General features: G+C 44.1%; 1 protein-coding gene across 3 annotated transcripts in view; it reads right to left on the bottom strand.

The window, feature by feature from the left end:
• Window positions 1-16,690, bottom strand: part of SCRN1 (secernin 1) — a 68,750-nt gene that overhangs the window by 10,726 nt on the left and 41,334 nt on the right. For all 3 annotated transcript variants that reach the window (XM_003270471.2, XM_003270472.2, XM_030797035.1), the window contains exons 4-6: window positions 13,000-13,202; window positions 9,775-9,969; window positions 5,671-5,836 (exon numbers count right to left, since the gene is read on the bottom strand). In XM_003270471.2, the coding sequence (XP_003270519.1) occupies window positions 5,671-5,836; window positions 9,775-9,969; window positions 13,000-13,202 (564 nt within the window). The remainder of the gene's footprint in view (window positions 1-5,670; window positions 5,837-9,774; window positions 9,970-12,999; window positions 13,203-16,690) is intronic.

Genomic DNA, 16,690 nt, shown 5'->3' with positions numbered 1-16,690 from the left:
AAAGGACCTTGTGAGGGACAGCTAAACCAATGAGACCATGAGCAACACTAAAGGAAGCCTCCCTCCAGCCTTCAGCTCTCACGAAGACAAATCTAAGGGCTGAAGCACACAGTCCCATGACACGATGCACAGCATGGGCATCCAAGCTCCGTTGCAGAGATCTGCAGAATTTTAGCCTTGAGTGACAATTTGAGGCACAGCCAAGAAACATACTCCACTGGATACACCATTACCTCATCTGTCTATTTTTCCCTCTAAAGCCTTGTGAGGGACGCAGCATGCCAATGCAAAAAACGATTTTCCAATCATTTGTTTTCTCATTTTGGAAGAACAGCAACATTATCATGAAAATCTCTAACATTTTATAGCACAGCATAATTCTCAAAGCATCTGCATTCAATTCTCATGGTACTCTTATTCATTCATTCATTCAGCAAATATGTGTTGAGTCCTGGCTGAGTACCAGATGCTGTTCTAGGTACTAGGGATATAGCAGTGAACAAAGAAGGTCAAACATTTCTGTCCCATTTTACATATGAGATGACTGAGGCTCACAAAAGCTAAGCGCTTTGTCCAAAATCACATTCCTACTAAGTGGCAGAAGTAAATTCAGATATAAATGCAAGGTCAGTTTTCCCCACTACCTCTCACTCTTATATTATCTGTTATTTTTCCATACACCTTATACTACTGCAGAAAAATAAAATACTTTTTGTGCTTTAGAATTTAGAATTTAATATCAGTGGCTAGCCAACAGTGTTGTCCTCAAACATGGCTCTGCTCTTACTGAAGATGCAGAAACTCTCCAAGCAACAAACTAGGATGATCCTGTGACGTGGAGTTCCTGGCAAATCTACTGAGGAGGGTTAGCACAGAAAGAATAATACATAAACCCCTGTTCAGAGGAAGCTGCTCAAATTTGAACCAATCTCAAATAAACCTGCAATACCAAGTTTCTCTCAAAAACACAGGTGCCCCTCAGAATGGTTCATCTATGTTTATTCCAGCTTTACTGTGAGCCACTTTAATCATAGAGTCAAAGTCACACCTGGCTCCCATAAACATATACACCTTCTATGTGCCCACAAAAATTAAAACAAACAAAAAAAAACTTTTAAAGGCACACCTGGCTGAGAGCAGAACTAATCCATGAAGGGAGTTTCCATTTTAAAGGGAAAGAAAACCAGTACTTTTGAAGCACTGAACAGCCTTAAGGATGGTGGGCTGGATCCAGCGACTCTGGGAGGGTTTGAAAAGTCAAACGTGTAGGACAGAGAGAGGAGACGGCTGGTGTTGGAAGAATTCAGAATGGAATTGGAGGGGTAGGCACCATGTTGTCTAGGGCCTTCAGCTCTGTCTATCTGTGCAAGCTGTGCCCCACGTGGTTCCAAAGGCTGCATGTGTCATGCTGACCAAGGCTCATAATGTTTGCTCCAGTAACAAAAAGCTGTTTCTGACATTTGAATTATCTAGATGGTAATATCTTGGCCAACCCAATTTAACTTCTCAAGATTAGTACACTGGCCCAGCACTTTGGGAGGTGGAAGCAGGCGGATCACCTGAGGTTAGGACTTCGAGACCAGCCTGGCCAACATGGTGAAACCCTGTCTCTACTAAAAATAAAAAATTAGCCGGGTGTGGTGGCACATGCCTGTAGTCCCAGCTACTCAGGAGGCTGAGGCAGGAGAATCGTTTGAACCCAGGAGACGGAGGTTACAGTGAGCCGAGATCATGCCACTGCACTCCAGCCTGGGTAACAGTGAGATTCCATCTCAAAAGAAAAAAAAAAAGATTAGTACACTGAGACAAGAAGAGGAGGAAACAAAAAAACACACACACACAAGTAAGGAGGTGGGGTGGAGTGGAATGTCCCTGGCATCTCTCCAGCACCCTGCCACTAGTTAAAGTAGCTCAGACACCCTATTTTCCTAGAACTTCTAAGTTCTCTCCCCCTTCTGGTTTACCCATCCTGTATCTTGAGTTTTTATTTTATTTTATTTTACTTTATTTTTTGCGACAGAGTCTCACTCTGTCATGCAGGCTGGAGTGCAGTGGCTCAATCTCAGCTCACTGCAACCTTAGCCTCCCAGGTTCAAGTGATTCTCCTACCTCAGCCTCTAGAGTAGCTGGGATTACAGGCATGCACCACCACGCCTGGCTAATTTTTGTATTTTTTTTAGTAGAGTCAGGGTTTCACCATGTTGGCCAGGCTGGTCTGGAACTCCTGACCTCAAGCGATCCACCAACCTTGGCCTCCCAAAGTGCTGGGATTACAGGCATGAGTGGCCGCACCTGGCCTGTATCTTGAGCATTTATTTGTGTATTTTCCTGCATGTGGGGGCCTCTCAGTGGTTTACTGGTCTAACAACTATATCTCTGAAAAAAATAGCTCAGTTTTATGGCATTTGTCGATTTCTGTAGTGTAAATACCCCCACTGTGGCCCATTTCAAGGGGCCAATGACATCACCAAACGTGGAGTTGGGAAGAGAGGCTCTCTTCACAATCAGCTTTCCGTGGCTCCAGCACACTGTAAGACTCTGAATTTTACACTGCCTCACGATGCTAAGGTACCTCTCTACTCCTCCCCTCTCCAATTCTTCACATCAATGAAGCTTTAACAAGTGCTGGCTTCCTAGGAAATGGTTTCCAAAGATCAGAACCAGTATACTAAAGCCAATCAGTGTCACTCTTTGAATGACTGTGGCACACACTGACTCCGCACCATGTTGATGTGATGGAATTTGCCTTCTCAGTATAATTAAGTGAAGAACTCCTGCATCTCCCTCAAGCATTCAAACTCTGACTTTAGCATCTCCTTCCACCTCTCAACCTTACATAGTACCTAGCACATAGTAGGAGGGAGGGAAGGAGGGAGGGGAAAAGAGGATGTGAGCGCAAGTTATTTCAAGGAAAAGATCTATAATTAATACAGTGAGAAAGGGACAGACAAGTGTCCAGGCAGGCAGAACAGTAAGATCATATTTTTTGGTTTTAACATTAACTGGGACTAAAGACTAAAGTGCTGTTCTTTTCCAAGTCTGCTACTATGAAACGATTTCTAACATTTTTAGCATTAATAGAAGCCAAAATCTCCCTAATTTTCTTGCCTAAAAACCTAAGAAAAGGTAATTATGTTTCTTGCTGACAAAATACAGTAAGTCGAGCATGCCCAACTACAGAGAAACACTGAAATGTTGAATAGAAAGAGTAACAACCTATGACAGTTCTACAGTCATGGTAGGAAACGCAGCTTTTACTATGGAGGATAATAATGAATGTCTTCCAGAAGGGTCTTAATCTTCTATAATAAAAGGTCTTTTAAATTAATTTAACCATGAATAATTTTCTTTTAAAAGTACTTAAAATTTTTCATTTTAACTATGAGAAGGCTATTGCCCAGCCATTTTTATAACTGGATTAGGCCGTGCCCTTCAGCCTAGGAAGTGGAGTTCCTTTACATTGGTGTCCTGGGCTCACAAGGCCCTGTCTCCTGAGCACAGTTAGAGCCGGTATCTGAGACATCAGGGACAACAGGAATTGCAACCCACTCTTTGGAAGGCTCCTGTTCCCTAAAAAGCCATGCCCAAATACTTTCGCACAGCATTCCAGACACTTGAAAATAGAACTCCAAATGTCCATATACCCCTGTCACCCAGCAGGGTCCTCACAAGGGGCTACTGAGCCACCAGCATCAGGGGAGCAAGCTAGGTCACAGTCCAGGAGGAGGGAGGCCCAGACACAAGGGGAAGATGGAGCCCCAAATCCGGTGGGACAAAAAGTGGGTAGAAGGTACGGCCATGGAGCCAAGGATTCAGAACTGGGAGAGAAAATCAAGGGAATAGCAACTGGACTCAAAGAGGAGGAGCCTCCTGAGAGGCTGCCAGGAGCGGCACAGCGCAGTTGAGGCTCACTGATAAAGGCTGACAGGGGTGCCACAGGAGGGTGGTGGGCTTGTTTCACAGAGGGGTTGGGGGTAGAGGAGCAATGGTCACCTAGTGACCAGCATCATCTATAGGAGGATGCACGGCTCTAGCCCATGGTCATGTGGTTTCATGCCTCTCTGCCTTTGCACATGCCGTCCTCTCCACCCAGACTGTTGTTCCTGCTTTTTACCTAAAGAACCCCTACTCTTCCCACAATGCCCAGTGCTCAAGAGCTCCTTCCTCCGTGAAGTTTTCCCCTTCATCATCTCATTTGTGTCACCACTTTCCTTGTACACACTTCATCCACGGTACACAACAAACACAATATTTGGTACACAGTAGGTGCTTAGTGTTTGTTGAATGAACGAGTGAATGAAAAACTAAGAACAGCTAATACTGAGTTCCACAGTCAGGTCTGGTTAGAAACATCTATAGATATTGGCAGTAGTTTAAAAAATGAGGCCAAAGGGTTACAAGAGGTGCTTCACTTTTCCCCTGAATCATCTAAGACCCAGTCCCTAGCTAGATGCAATCACTGTCTTGTATTCCTGAAACAGTAAAAGGAGAATAAATATTTTCAGCTGCAAAAGGAATGAAATTTAATACCAGCAAATACCTTGGAAGCAGATTCAAAGGTTTAACAAGCTGACTTTCAGACACTGATAATGATGTTCAGCCAATGGAACACCCAAAAAAACATCAGAGAACCTACTGGAATGGGCAGCCTTCTAGAGCCTTCTAGGCTGAGGATCAGACTTACCTGACAGATTCCTAGGTCCACCTCAAAGATTCTGATACAATAGGTTTCAGTCAAGGAATCTGTATTTTTTGAAAACTCCTCCAAGTGATTCTAGCAATGAACAGATTTAGAAACCACTGGATGGCTGGTTCTAAGCTACTGATGATATGATTCCTGATATACATAACAGAATGTTCCTGGGGAGAGGGGCTGCTGTCTGCCTGGGAGATCAGAGATCGTCTTCATAAATAATCGTTAAATCTACTATGTATTGACTTGGATTATCTCATTTAATCCTCCCAACAAACATGTAAAGGTAGGGGCTGGTATTATCCCCGTTGTACAAACACAGAAACTGAAGCTTAGAAAGGTGAAATAACTTATTCAGCTACTATGTGGCAAAGGTTGGATTCAAAATCCTGGCAGGTCATTCCAGAGGCTGTGTTCTTCATCCCTGTGTAATGCTGCCTTTTTGCTGAAGCACATGGGCAGAAAGCAACCCCCTAAAACACAATGTCTTAAAGAAGGGGCCAGTACACTTGAAGTTGCTTCAATCTGTATTGCCTCCGAACTGTTTTATTCTCTGACTCACAGGAACTGGTTGTTTTGATAAATCATGAGCATTCCCACATCTCTCTGTCTCGCTGTGTTTTGTTCATTTCTGTATCCCTCATGTACCACACAATGCTTGGCCCATGATATATACTCAGTAAATATTTGGTATTAGGTTGGTGCAAAATGGTAAGGACCACAATTACTTTTGCACCAACCTAATAAATTTAAAAGAACTACTAGATTCCCTGACTGTCATAAATACTATGTGACTAAAACCAAGGAATTCACTTAATCAAAGCCCTTGCTGCTACACTGCCCACACTGAGGCTGACTGAAAAATGTGACTTTGCTATCCAAGGGGAGGACATGGTCAGGCGCTACTACGCACTTGCTGAATGAGCTTTCAAGGGAAGCACTCATGTTCTGCCTACGTGACCAGGCCTCAGACAAACCTGGAAGGATCAGGGGTCCCAGTGAAGTAGTGAATGCACGGAGAGCTTCTGTTCTGCGGCAGGACAGACACTCCACTGGCTGTGGTGAGGAAAGACTCAGAATCTATGCACACTCCGCTGGCTTTGTCCCGTAAGGTGTTCATCATAGTCTGCACCGTGATGCTTTCTGCAAAAACACAAAAGACAGACAAATGGAAAGAGTAGATATAGGCCAGGCGCGGTGGCTCACGCCTGTAATCTCAGCACTTTGGGAGGCCGAGGCGGGCAGATCACAAGGTCAGGAGATCGAGACCATCCTGGATAACACGGTGAAACCCCGTCTCTACTAAAAATACAAAAAAATAGCCGGGCGTGGTGGCAGGCACCTGTAGTCCCAGCTACTTGGGAGGCTGAGGCAGGAGAACGGGGTGAACCTGGGAGGCGGAATTTGCAGTGAGCCAAGATCACGCCACTGCACTCCAGCCTGGGCGACAGAGCGAGACTCCGTCTCAAAAAAAAAAAAAAAAAAAGAGTAGATATAACACAAAACTGTGGTGGGCCACTAACTAAAATCCATTCACTCCGTTCTCTTTCTAGTAATAAAAACTCTGAAATTATATCTGGGACTGTAACTACCAAACTACAGTCTATTTCCCCACTTCCCTTGTGACTATGTGTGGCCATGTGATAAATGTTGATCAACAGGAGGTAAGCAGAAACAATGTGTGCAATTCCTCATCACACCTATAAACAAGGTATGTTTGCCTTTTGTTTTTATTTTCTCCCTTCCTGCCAACTAGGAGATGCAAACAAGCGGACCACAAATGGAATTCCTGTGTTGAGTCACAGTAACCAGCCCTGGACTGGCCGTATATACCTGAACTATAACATGGGAGAGAAATAACCTACTATTTTCTTTAAGCTACGTTAATTTGGGGTGTCTTTGTTACAGCATTTAGCTGTACCTCAATCAGTACAATAACTCAATAGATATCCACAAGAAAGTACGTACAATCTACTACGCACAGTCCACCAAGCTCGCTCCCATAAACTCTTACTGGTCAGAGTCAATACTCTATTTGGAGAACGTCCTCTCTGTGGTGGGAAATATATGCACAGAGAGGCATTTAGAATATTCAGAGCCATTAGGACTGTTGGCTGTGACCACAGATAAATGGATAAACAAATCCTTGATTACATGAGATCCCATTTCTACATCTTCCCCTGGGTTATAATTTGTTAAAACACTATTTCAGTCTGTGTTCACCATGATGGAATTGAAGCATCACATGGAGAGAAGGTTTGTTGTCACATTCACATCTCTTTATAAATCTCTACTTACATGTCATACCTAGAAATGTTAACAACAAATCCTTGTTTGCTTCAACTGTCCAATGTTCAGATTTCCTCATTGTCTTATAAATGAGCCTATTGATTTGAATTGGAAACAATCAGAATTGGAAATGTCTCTGCCTCTTGTTTTTTCCCCTTGCCTCTTTTTTTTTTGAGATGGAGTCTCGCTCTGTCCCCCAGGCCGGCGTGCGTGGAGCAATCTTGGCTCACTGCATCCTCCGCCTCCCGGGTTCAAGTGATTCGCCCACCTCAGCCTCCCTGGTAGCTGGGACTACAGGCATGCACCACCATGCCCAGCTAATTTTTGTATTTTTTTGGTAGAGATGGGGTTTCACCATGTTGGCCAGGCTGCTCTTGAACTCCTGGCCTCAAGTGATCCACCCTCCACGGGCCTCCCAAAGTGCTGGGATTGTGGGCATGAGCCACCGCGCCCATTCAGCTTGCATCTTAGTTGTCAGAGTCATCTTTCCTGTAGTTTCGCACAGTGTAAGCTTTGCAGATGGCATCCTCATGGCATTATTTGTTGGGAACAGGCCCCCTGAAATCTGGCCATAAACTGGCCCCAAAACTGGCCATAAACAAAATCTCTGCAGCACTGTGACATGTTCGTGATGGCCATGATGCCCACGCTGGAAGGTTGTGGGTTTAACGGAATCAGGGCAAGGAACACCTGGCCCACCCAGGGCGGAAAACCGCTTAAAGGCGTTCTTAAACCACAAACAATAGCATGAGCGGTCTGTGTCTTAAGGACATGCTCCTGCTGCAGATAACTAGCCAGACCCATCCCTTTATTTCAGCCCATCCCTTTGTTTCCTGTAAGGAATACTTTTAGTTAATCTATAATCTATAGAAACAATGCTTATCACTGGCTTGCTGTCAATAAATACATGGGTAAATCTCTGTTCAAGGCTCTCAGCTCTGAAGGCTGTGAGACCCCTGATTTCCCACTCCACACCTCTACATTTCTGTGTGTGTGTCTTTAATTCCTCCAGTGCCGCTCGGTTAGGGTCTCCCCAATCGAGCTGGTCTTGGCAATTATTATATCAAATAGCGTATTTGTTCCTCTATCCTCTGTATTTCCTGTAAATTAGTAGCTAGGCCTAAAGCCTTTATCAGATTTAGAGTTGATGTTTTGGCAACATTATTTAATATCTTTCATCAAGCTAGTTTTTTTTTAATTAAAAAAATCTTGATTTTTTTAAAGCTCCCGTTTAAAAGTGAGTATTTTCTTACCTTCCTACCCAGAATATATTACATAAGTGCTATAGCAAAAGTCCTAAAGTGTTCTAGATTAAGAGTCAGGAAACATTTTCCTTCCTTTTTGTTTTTTTTAAAAAGAGACAGGGTCTCACTCTGTCACCCAGGCTGGAGTGAGGTGGTGCAATCATACCTCACTGCAGCCTTGAACTCCTGGGCTTAAAACGTCTTCCCACCTCAGCCCCCTGAAGAGCTGGAACTATAGGCCCACATCACCACATCTGACTAATTTTGTTTATTTCTTTGGAGAGATGAGGTCTTGCTAAGTTACCCAGGCTGGTCTTAAACTGAACTCCTAGCCTCAAGTGATCCTCTGCCTCAGTCTCCCCAAAGTACTGCGATTACAAGCATGGACCTTGGCCTGACAGTAAATATTTTAGGTTTATGGGCCATAAACCTAAATTTCTGTTGAAACTTTCCTGTTGCACCTGCTCAACTCTGCCATTATAGTGAGAAAGCAGCTCCAAACAATATGTAAATAAATGGGTGTGGCTACAGTCCAATAAAATTTTATTTTCCAAACAGGCAGCTGCCAACAGGTCATAGTTTGCTGACCCCTGTTCTAAATGATCCAAAACTTTGACTTATAAAATACATGCATCACCAACAAATACAGAATGACTATTGTGGGTTTTTTGGAAGGATTTCCACATAGGCACAAAAGTAAGATCTAGTCGCCACATATATCTAAATATGGATTCTGATTAAGTTAATAACTAGGGGCTGGGCATGGTGGCTTAGGCCTATAATCCCAGCATTCTGGGAGGCCAAGGCGGGCAAATCCCTTGAGCCCAGGAGTCTCCGACCAGCCTGGGCAACAAAATGAGACCCTGTCTCTACAAAAAAAAAAAAAAATCAGCCAGAATTGGTGGCACATGCTTGTAGTCCCAGCTACTCGGATGGCAGCAGGGGTGCAGCTGAGGGAGGATCACTTGAGTTCAGGAGGTGGAGGCTGCAGTGAGCCGAGATTGTGCCAGCACACTTGAGTGTAGGCAACAGAGTAACACCCTGTCTCAATAAACAAATAAATAAATAAAATAAGTTAGTAACTAGTTGGCAGAGGGAGTGGCAACAATTCAACTCATCAAGTGTCCATGGAAAAAAAACTATACAGGCATCACAAAGGGACCCTAAGATGAGTAACAGACAATACCTCTGCCCTCAAGTCCCAGCAGGCTAGTGGGGCAGGGGAAGATGAGTCAAATATATAACTACTGATGTATGAGGATGGCTGCAATAAGTATTACAAAAGGCAACACAATGACATCAGAGATTAAAGGAGAATAACATGGGTAGGAGCAGGAAACCTCCAGGGATGAGGAAGCACCATGTAAAAATAAATACAAGTTGTTTTCTTGCCTGCACATCAGGGACTTTTAGCACAAGTTGGTCTTTACATACAAGGGCTATTCTGTATTCCTCTTTGTTCACCCTTCTAAGTACAGACAAGTTCTCAGAAACAGCTGCAAGAGAAAGCGTATGAGAAGGAGAATCGTGAGGGAGAGACTAACTCACCTTCTTGTTTTTCTAAGCTGTCTTTGCCAGCACCGCAGTCTAGACGATCCTCAGCTGGAGAAAAGACTTCGGAAAAATTGAACTCGCCCTCTCCCGTCCACCAACCTTGGCTCTGAGCATAACTCCTGAGTTCCGGATGCTCTGCATCCATCTTAGTGGTGAGCGAAAGCCGATTGCAAACGCACCTCACTCCCTCTGCAGAGAGTGCAAAGCCCCATTAGTTAAAAATATAAAGACTTAATCAAGAACTGGAAATGTATAGGGAATCCTTTTCCTGAAACACCGACTTTTACTACAGGGAGGAATCCATTTAATTTTTGAAGAGAGAAACAGACAATCATTGAGTCTCTTTCTAGGAGACCTCCTAAAAGGTCTGACCAGTCTTGATGGGGCATTATCACATTTTAAATGAGCAACAGTCACTTAACCCGTCTTAAAAGCATAATCAAGGAAATATGTAAGGCTCTTCATTTTGGCTAAATAAGCCCCAAGCATTCATTAGTTACACACAAAAAAAGGGACAGGTGCTCTGAAAGAGGTACTGAGCTAACAAGACTTAGCAATCCATAAGAGAGTCCTCTATAATAGAGATGCTGTTCCTCTACAGCAATGCTCTAACGCATCTATAGAAAGCCCCCTCCCTGGTCTGATTTCTTTTCACCTGGAAAAACACTTTACACCCCCACTCCTTGGCCAAATATATATGGTTTTTTTAAAAAAAAATACAAATCAAATACTTCATTCAACTTTTTTTTCAGGTCTCAACATTTAGAAAACCATAGTGGCAATGATAGTAAATCACTTTAAAATAATTGAATATATTCATGAATATACATATGTCTGGGTACGTGTGTGTGCACACGTGTGTGTGAGTGTGTGAGATAAAGTGTGTGCATGCGTGTGTGTATGTGTTTGAAAAATCTATGGGAAGTTTTTTCTTATAAAAATAGAAGTGTGACTAAATAAATCTAGAATTAGAAATGCCTGCATGCTGAGTACATTCCACTTTGATGAATGAGGGCTTAGACCGGAAACTCTCCTACCAGCTGGCTGGCTTGCTATGTCTTCTTCGAAGCCTGAGCTGCAAATGCGCACAGGACAACTCAGGCTTCCAGCTTCAAGATGCTGTCTAGGGCACAAACACTAGGAAGTTATCAGTGCTAGCTTAAAAGGGCCATTCCTATTTGCTGCTTCCAGGGAGCATGCTGATCTTCCAAATTCTTGGAGAATAAAGCGAGATAAAGAACATAAACTACAAGCTACAAGAAAGCCACCACTGCCTGAAAACCAGTTCCTAGAGGCAGGATCAGTGCTGGACTAAGTTCTTTCAGTATGTTTTGCTTCACTGATTTACACTTCTAAATAAGCATTCCTGGCTGGTGGGCATTGGTCCTTTGTCATTTATCTTTTCAGAGAGGACCATAAAAGTACAACTATAAACAATTAAAAAGAAAAACCAGTTTTGGCCTAAACAAGTGATTTTGACATCATTCATACTAAGTTATTAAAAAAAATACTCTTGTAAGGGACTCTACAGATATTAGTTTCCCAGTGGGCAGACTTATAGTAGACATTTGCTTTTAAGAATGTTAGCCTTTGGGAGACGGAGTGCATTAAATCTTACTGCAATCCATCACACCGCTGCTGGGATCAGACAACATGAAATCAATGAGTCCAAGAAATGGCCGAGGTTCTTTTTTATTTAAATATTTAGTTAACTAACGGAAGCATTCATTTTGTGTAATTTTTTACGCTACATTTTGAAGAGACGCTCAGCTTTTGAAATGCAGTCATAGATCAAAAAGTGTTAGGTTCAACTTAAAAGCAATATGACTGCTTTGAAGCATGGATTACTAGCACTCTTGATGGAACCATTCAATAGTAAGACTTCACCTTAGGAGGGCTTTTTATCAAGGAGTTTTAAGTTCCTGCATTGCAGGAGAGTTGGAGACCTGGTGGGCTGCACTGGCTGTCTTAGTTATAGAAATACTGTAAGAGCTGGGCAAGTAGGCATACACACTGGTAGGTGGGTACGTGCTGGGCATATGAGGTGGAGAAACTCTCCGTGATTGCTAACGGACACCACTAGCCCATTCTATACCCTTGTGAGATAGAAAGAGGCCACCCCCGCCTCCAGACAGACACAGCCTTCATACAGCTTAGCCAGGAAGCCACAGTCTAGATTTCACTGCCTCACTGGGGCAATTTTGTATAGAGTACAACGTACCCATCATCCAGAGATGCCCTGATCACAGGACTAACTTAGTGCACAGAAAACAGGCTTGATTCCCATCTACTGTGGTAGATCTTCTGCTTCTAACTCGGGTCAAATTTGGTTCAATTCACCCCTAAGATAGGGATGGCACACAAGTTTCATCCCCAACATCATTTTGGATTACTTGGAAGAGACTTCCTCGTAAATTTAGTTAAGAAAAATACATAGGCCAAGAATAGGTTCAACGAAAGAGAAGTGTCGTGACCTACTACTCCACCATTAGCACAGGAGGGAAGAATGGCAGTGCACACATCATGTGGTCAGCACCCAGTCCCAAGGAGCTGCTCCAGCCAATTCCCTCTTAGGACTACTTAGTCCTCTTGGAAGCCCTTTAAGCCATTCTGGGATCTCATCCTGTCCAGAAATGAGAATGCTGAGGTGGGGATACAAAACTACCACTCCCACCCCTGATACTTCCTTCCCCAGGGCTGTATTAGAAGCAAGATGCTGCAGGGGCCACAGAGCAGCAAATTTATGGGCACTAAATCCTTCTGGGTGGATCATCTAGTCCTCTGCTCTTCTAGAAACACTGTCTCCTATTTTAGAGGAACATGCCAAGCACAAAGATCTACAGGGTTGGGGGTGACAAGGGGCTACTGTCCGGTGAAGGGACTTGGCCTATTACACAAGAAGAGTCACCATTCTCTTGGCCAATTAATAGAGTAGCGGTTTAAGTCATGGAATTCCTGGTAGTCAAAAGCAGGTTCTTCCCAGAAAGCAAACAGAAAATACGAAATGTTAGGAGACTGCTTCACTCCAGGTTCAGGAGACTCCAGGTTCTCTTCTTGGAGGTGCCCAGAAATGAGAGGCATGCCAAAGCATGACAGTCCCACACAGAGAGGACCTGCAATGGCACGTCTTTCCTCCAGGTCTGACACTGTATGTGCAGGCCACCCCATCTCTGTGGCCTTCCCTGTCCTCAGAACTCTCCACCATCCACACCCGCTCACCTGTGACTTTCTCAGCAGCCCAGTACTTCCCTATGGTCTCGAGCACCCAGGCTTCATCACGATCCACAATCAGATATGCACTTTGGAAGCTGTGGCAGGAGTTTGCATCTTCATAGTAATTCCCACCTTGTCCATGTTCTTCCAACAAGGAGACAATGACATCTAAGGCTTCTTTAGCTGTTTCCCCTCTTTCTAAACCAAGCCTGCAGGAAGGAAATCAGAACCATACTTCGGTCATTTCATACCACAGGATTGTTACTAGAGTAACCAAAGACTGGGCAAGGCCGAGTTATGAAGCATGCCAACATGTGTAAACATGTTAAGTCTGCAGAACAATAAGCAAATTCATTAACTGCACTGTATCTCAGAATACACTTCTCACATGTTTGCCTAAAAAACCATATGGGGTGGCCAGGTGCAATGGCTCATGCCTGTAATCCTAGCACTTTGGGAGTGGCAGGAGGATTGCTTGAGCTCAGGAGTTCAAGACCAGCCTGGGCAACATAGCGAGATCTCTTCCTCAAAAAAAATTTTTTTTTAATTAGCCAGGCATGGCGGGACACACTGGTAGTCTTAGCTACTTGGAAGGCTGAGGTGGTGTGATCGCTTAAGCCAAGCAGATCGAGGCTGCACTGAGCCATGATCATGCCACCACACTCCAGTCTGGGCATCAGAGTGAGACCCTGTCTCAAAAAAAAAAAAAAAGAAAGAAAGAAAAAATCATAGGGGTGTTTTCTGTCTTTGGTCATTTCCCTTCAACACAGAAGTGTCAGGGACCCAGTGGCTTCTCCCTCTTGGAAGGCACCTGTGTGTCTTCCCCTCTTCTGACTTTGTCTCCCACAGAGCTGGCCAGCTCAGCTCTAGCCCTTACAAAACCACCTCTCTGTGGCATGTACTCCCTCCTGACTCTAACCTGGGCAAAAGGAAATCAAGGCCAAGTCTGGCCTTGATCTCTATTATTCTACACCAGGTATTTTGCTTACTTATTAAAAGTGTTCAAATGCCAGACATTATCCTGTGTCCAGAGAGGACATTGTCCTCTGTCTCTGCCTCAGAGACCTTAATAGGAATGGGCAGCTGGTTGGGACATAATCAGCCTTTTCTACATATTTCTCCTCCTGCCTATCAGCCTACGTCTATTGGTATGGCTTACAGCTTCAGTCATCAAAAGAATATATATTCCCTTTGAAGTGAGACATCCATCTCCCCCTAGCCTTTCCAATTAATAAACCCTTTAAAGAGGGCACTGATATGGTTTGGCTGTGTCCCCACCCAAATCTCAAATTATATCTCCCAGAATTCTCACTTGTTGTGGGAGGGACCCAAAAGGAGGTAATTGAATCAGGGGGCCAGTCTTTCCTGTGCTATTCTCGTGATAGTGAAGAAGTCTCACAAGATCTGATGGGTTTATCAGGGGCTCCTGCTTTTGCTTCTTCCTCATTTTCTCTTGCACGGTACTGCCCTCTGTGTGACCTTGGGCAGGTTATATATTTTGAACTTCAGTTTTATGTCATCTATAAAATGAACGCCCACATCATTTAGTTGCTGTAAGAGTAGGTTTATGAGATAACATCCATGAAAATATGCAGTGCTAGTGCTTGTGACCAGGAAAGTGGTCAGTAAATTTCTGGAGGTAGAACACTGTGGCAGAGAAACATACGACTCAGAGATAAACGGACCCAGCTTCTAGCTATGCCTCTGCTACTCACTGGCATTAAGATCTTAAGTAATGACCTTTCCAAACCTTGATTTTTCTCATCTGCAGATTGAAAACAATACTACCTCCCTCTCTGGCTGTTATGAAAGAGGATGGTACATGCCATGTACTCATGAAGTATCCATTTATTCATCTGTTCATTCAAATTATAATTCAGGTGGCAGGAACACAGGAGTCTTAGAACCTGGGCAATGGCACTACTACAATGGTGGTACAAGCCAGTTCTTGGTGAATTTTCAACTTGAGAAGTAACAACTATTCAAATTTATCTAATTTGATGCTTGCTAAAGGGGTATTTCACTGTGCTGCCAGGGAGAAGAAATGCTAATACAACTAATCTATAGGCTGATTATTTTAACAGGCTTATGTTTATAGTCAAATAATTACATGACAATTCATTTGACATTTCTCATTTTAAGCTTATGTAGCAAGACTCGGTTACAAGGCAGTGATTTACAAAGCTGAACCGTAAAACCTTAGGAGAGGGATAAAAGAATAAACCCACTAGAAGATTGAATTCAGCTGAGTTTTCCTTTGGTCAATGTCATCTTCTCTAAATAGAAGGAACAGAACCAGGCACTCATCTTATCTTGAGGCTCCGGAACAAACAAAAGTGCTGTGAGTGTCTCTCGGAACCCCAAGTTGTGCACACTCAAAGGCCTCCTTCCTCCCTTCCACAGGTCCCTGGTAGCCCCCTGGTCACAATGCCTCATACAGACATTCCAGGCAGAATCCTGTTCCCAGGGCCTTTGCAGGGCCCCAACTTGCCCGTGCAAACATGTGCTAGGAGCATGTGAATACACAGCCAGCTGTAAAAGCCCCGTCTTCGGAGCCTGTGACTTATCTTTTTTGATTTCCAGTGTACTCTTCTGATGTTCTGCCTGTTTGCATTCCACACTGAGGCCCTACACTTGCACTTGCCCTCCCATGCTGACTTTGATGTCCTCTGGCAGAGTTGGCAACAGGACCTCAGCACTAACCACAGACCTAATTCTGATTTCACCCTCCTATCCCTTGTGCCAGGACCGTGGGTCAGAGATATCCCTTTGTCCCACCTGATTATTCCCACCTGGTCTTCCTACCATGCCATGAGGAGAGGGCCAACTGCCCCATAGTACAAGGGCCGTGAGTAACACCAGGGTTACACCCTTGCCCAGCGCAACTGAGAAATGCAGATGAATTCCATGTCACTGGATGCAGAAGAGATGCCGGAGAGACCTGGAGCCGCAAGTCACATGGCATCCAGAGGCCTATGTTAAAGCCATTCCCAACAGTCTCACCTCCTACATGGGGCAGATTCATGCGATTCCAGAAGAGGGCAGTGCTCTCTGGCCCCATGCCTAATTTCACTTTGGCTGCTACCCCTCTGCCTGGGCAGGACCAGGACAGGGAAGGGGAAGAAACTCAATGGGCCAAGGTTAGAGTCCCACTGTAACATCTATCTTCTGTGCAGTTCGAATTCTTCCAAAGTGTGTGCTCTGTCCAGCTTGTTCTGGGCCTGGGAATTAGATGCTCCTGAATTCAATTCCTAGTTTTATGGGAAAATCTTTCCTTGGGAGCCCATGACCTTCTCACAGGTATGTCAAGCTCACCCTGCCCGTTCCTGAAAAGTTAACACATCTCACTGAGAAAGATGGGTCACACCTATACTTCTCCTGCTTAAAGCCCCTTTGTTTAGAAACTCTGCTTATCTTTTCAACATCTGTGCCTCCATGGATTAGGAGACCCCGGTCCCTTTCTATCTCAAATCAGGTAAAACTAGATTTGCCATGGATATATAATCACTGACTTGGGAAAAGTAATAAAAATAGGCAACACCACCCCCTTAGAAAGGTGGGCCTAGTATTCTTATAGGACTTAGATGCAAATAATCTTCCCTCCTCCCCACAATCAAGCAGTCTGCCAGGCCCTTCTGGGGTCAAGATCTTTTGGAAATTGGAAATTCCCAGCCTTCAGCCAGAGGGTTAGAAGCAG

The sequence above is a fragment of the Nomascus leucogenys genome, chromosome 17 (assembly GCF_006542625.1).
Source record: "Nomascus leucogenys isolate Asia chromosome 17, Asia_NLE_v1, whole genome shotgun sequence".
Classification (NCBI taxonomy): Eukaryota; Metazoa; Chordata; class Mammalia; order Primates; family Hylobatidae; genus Nomascus; species Nomascus leucogenys.
The sequence above is the reverse complement of the archived record's forward strand: the minus strand, read 5'-3'. Positions and strand labels throughout refer to the sequence as shown.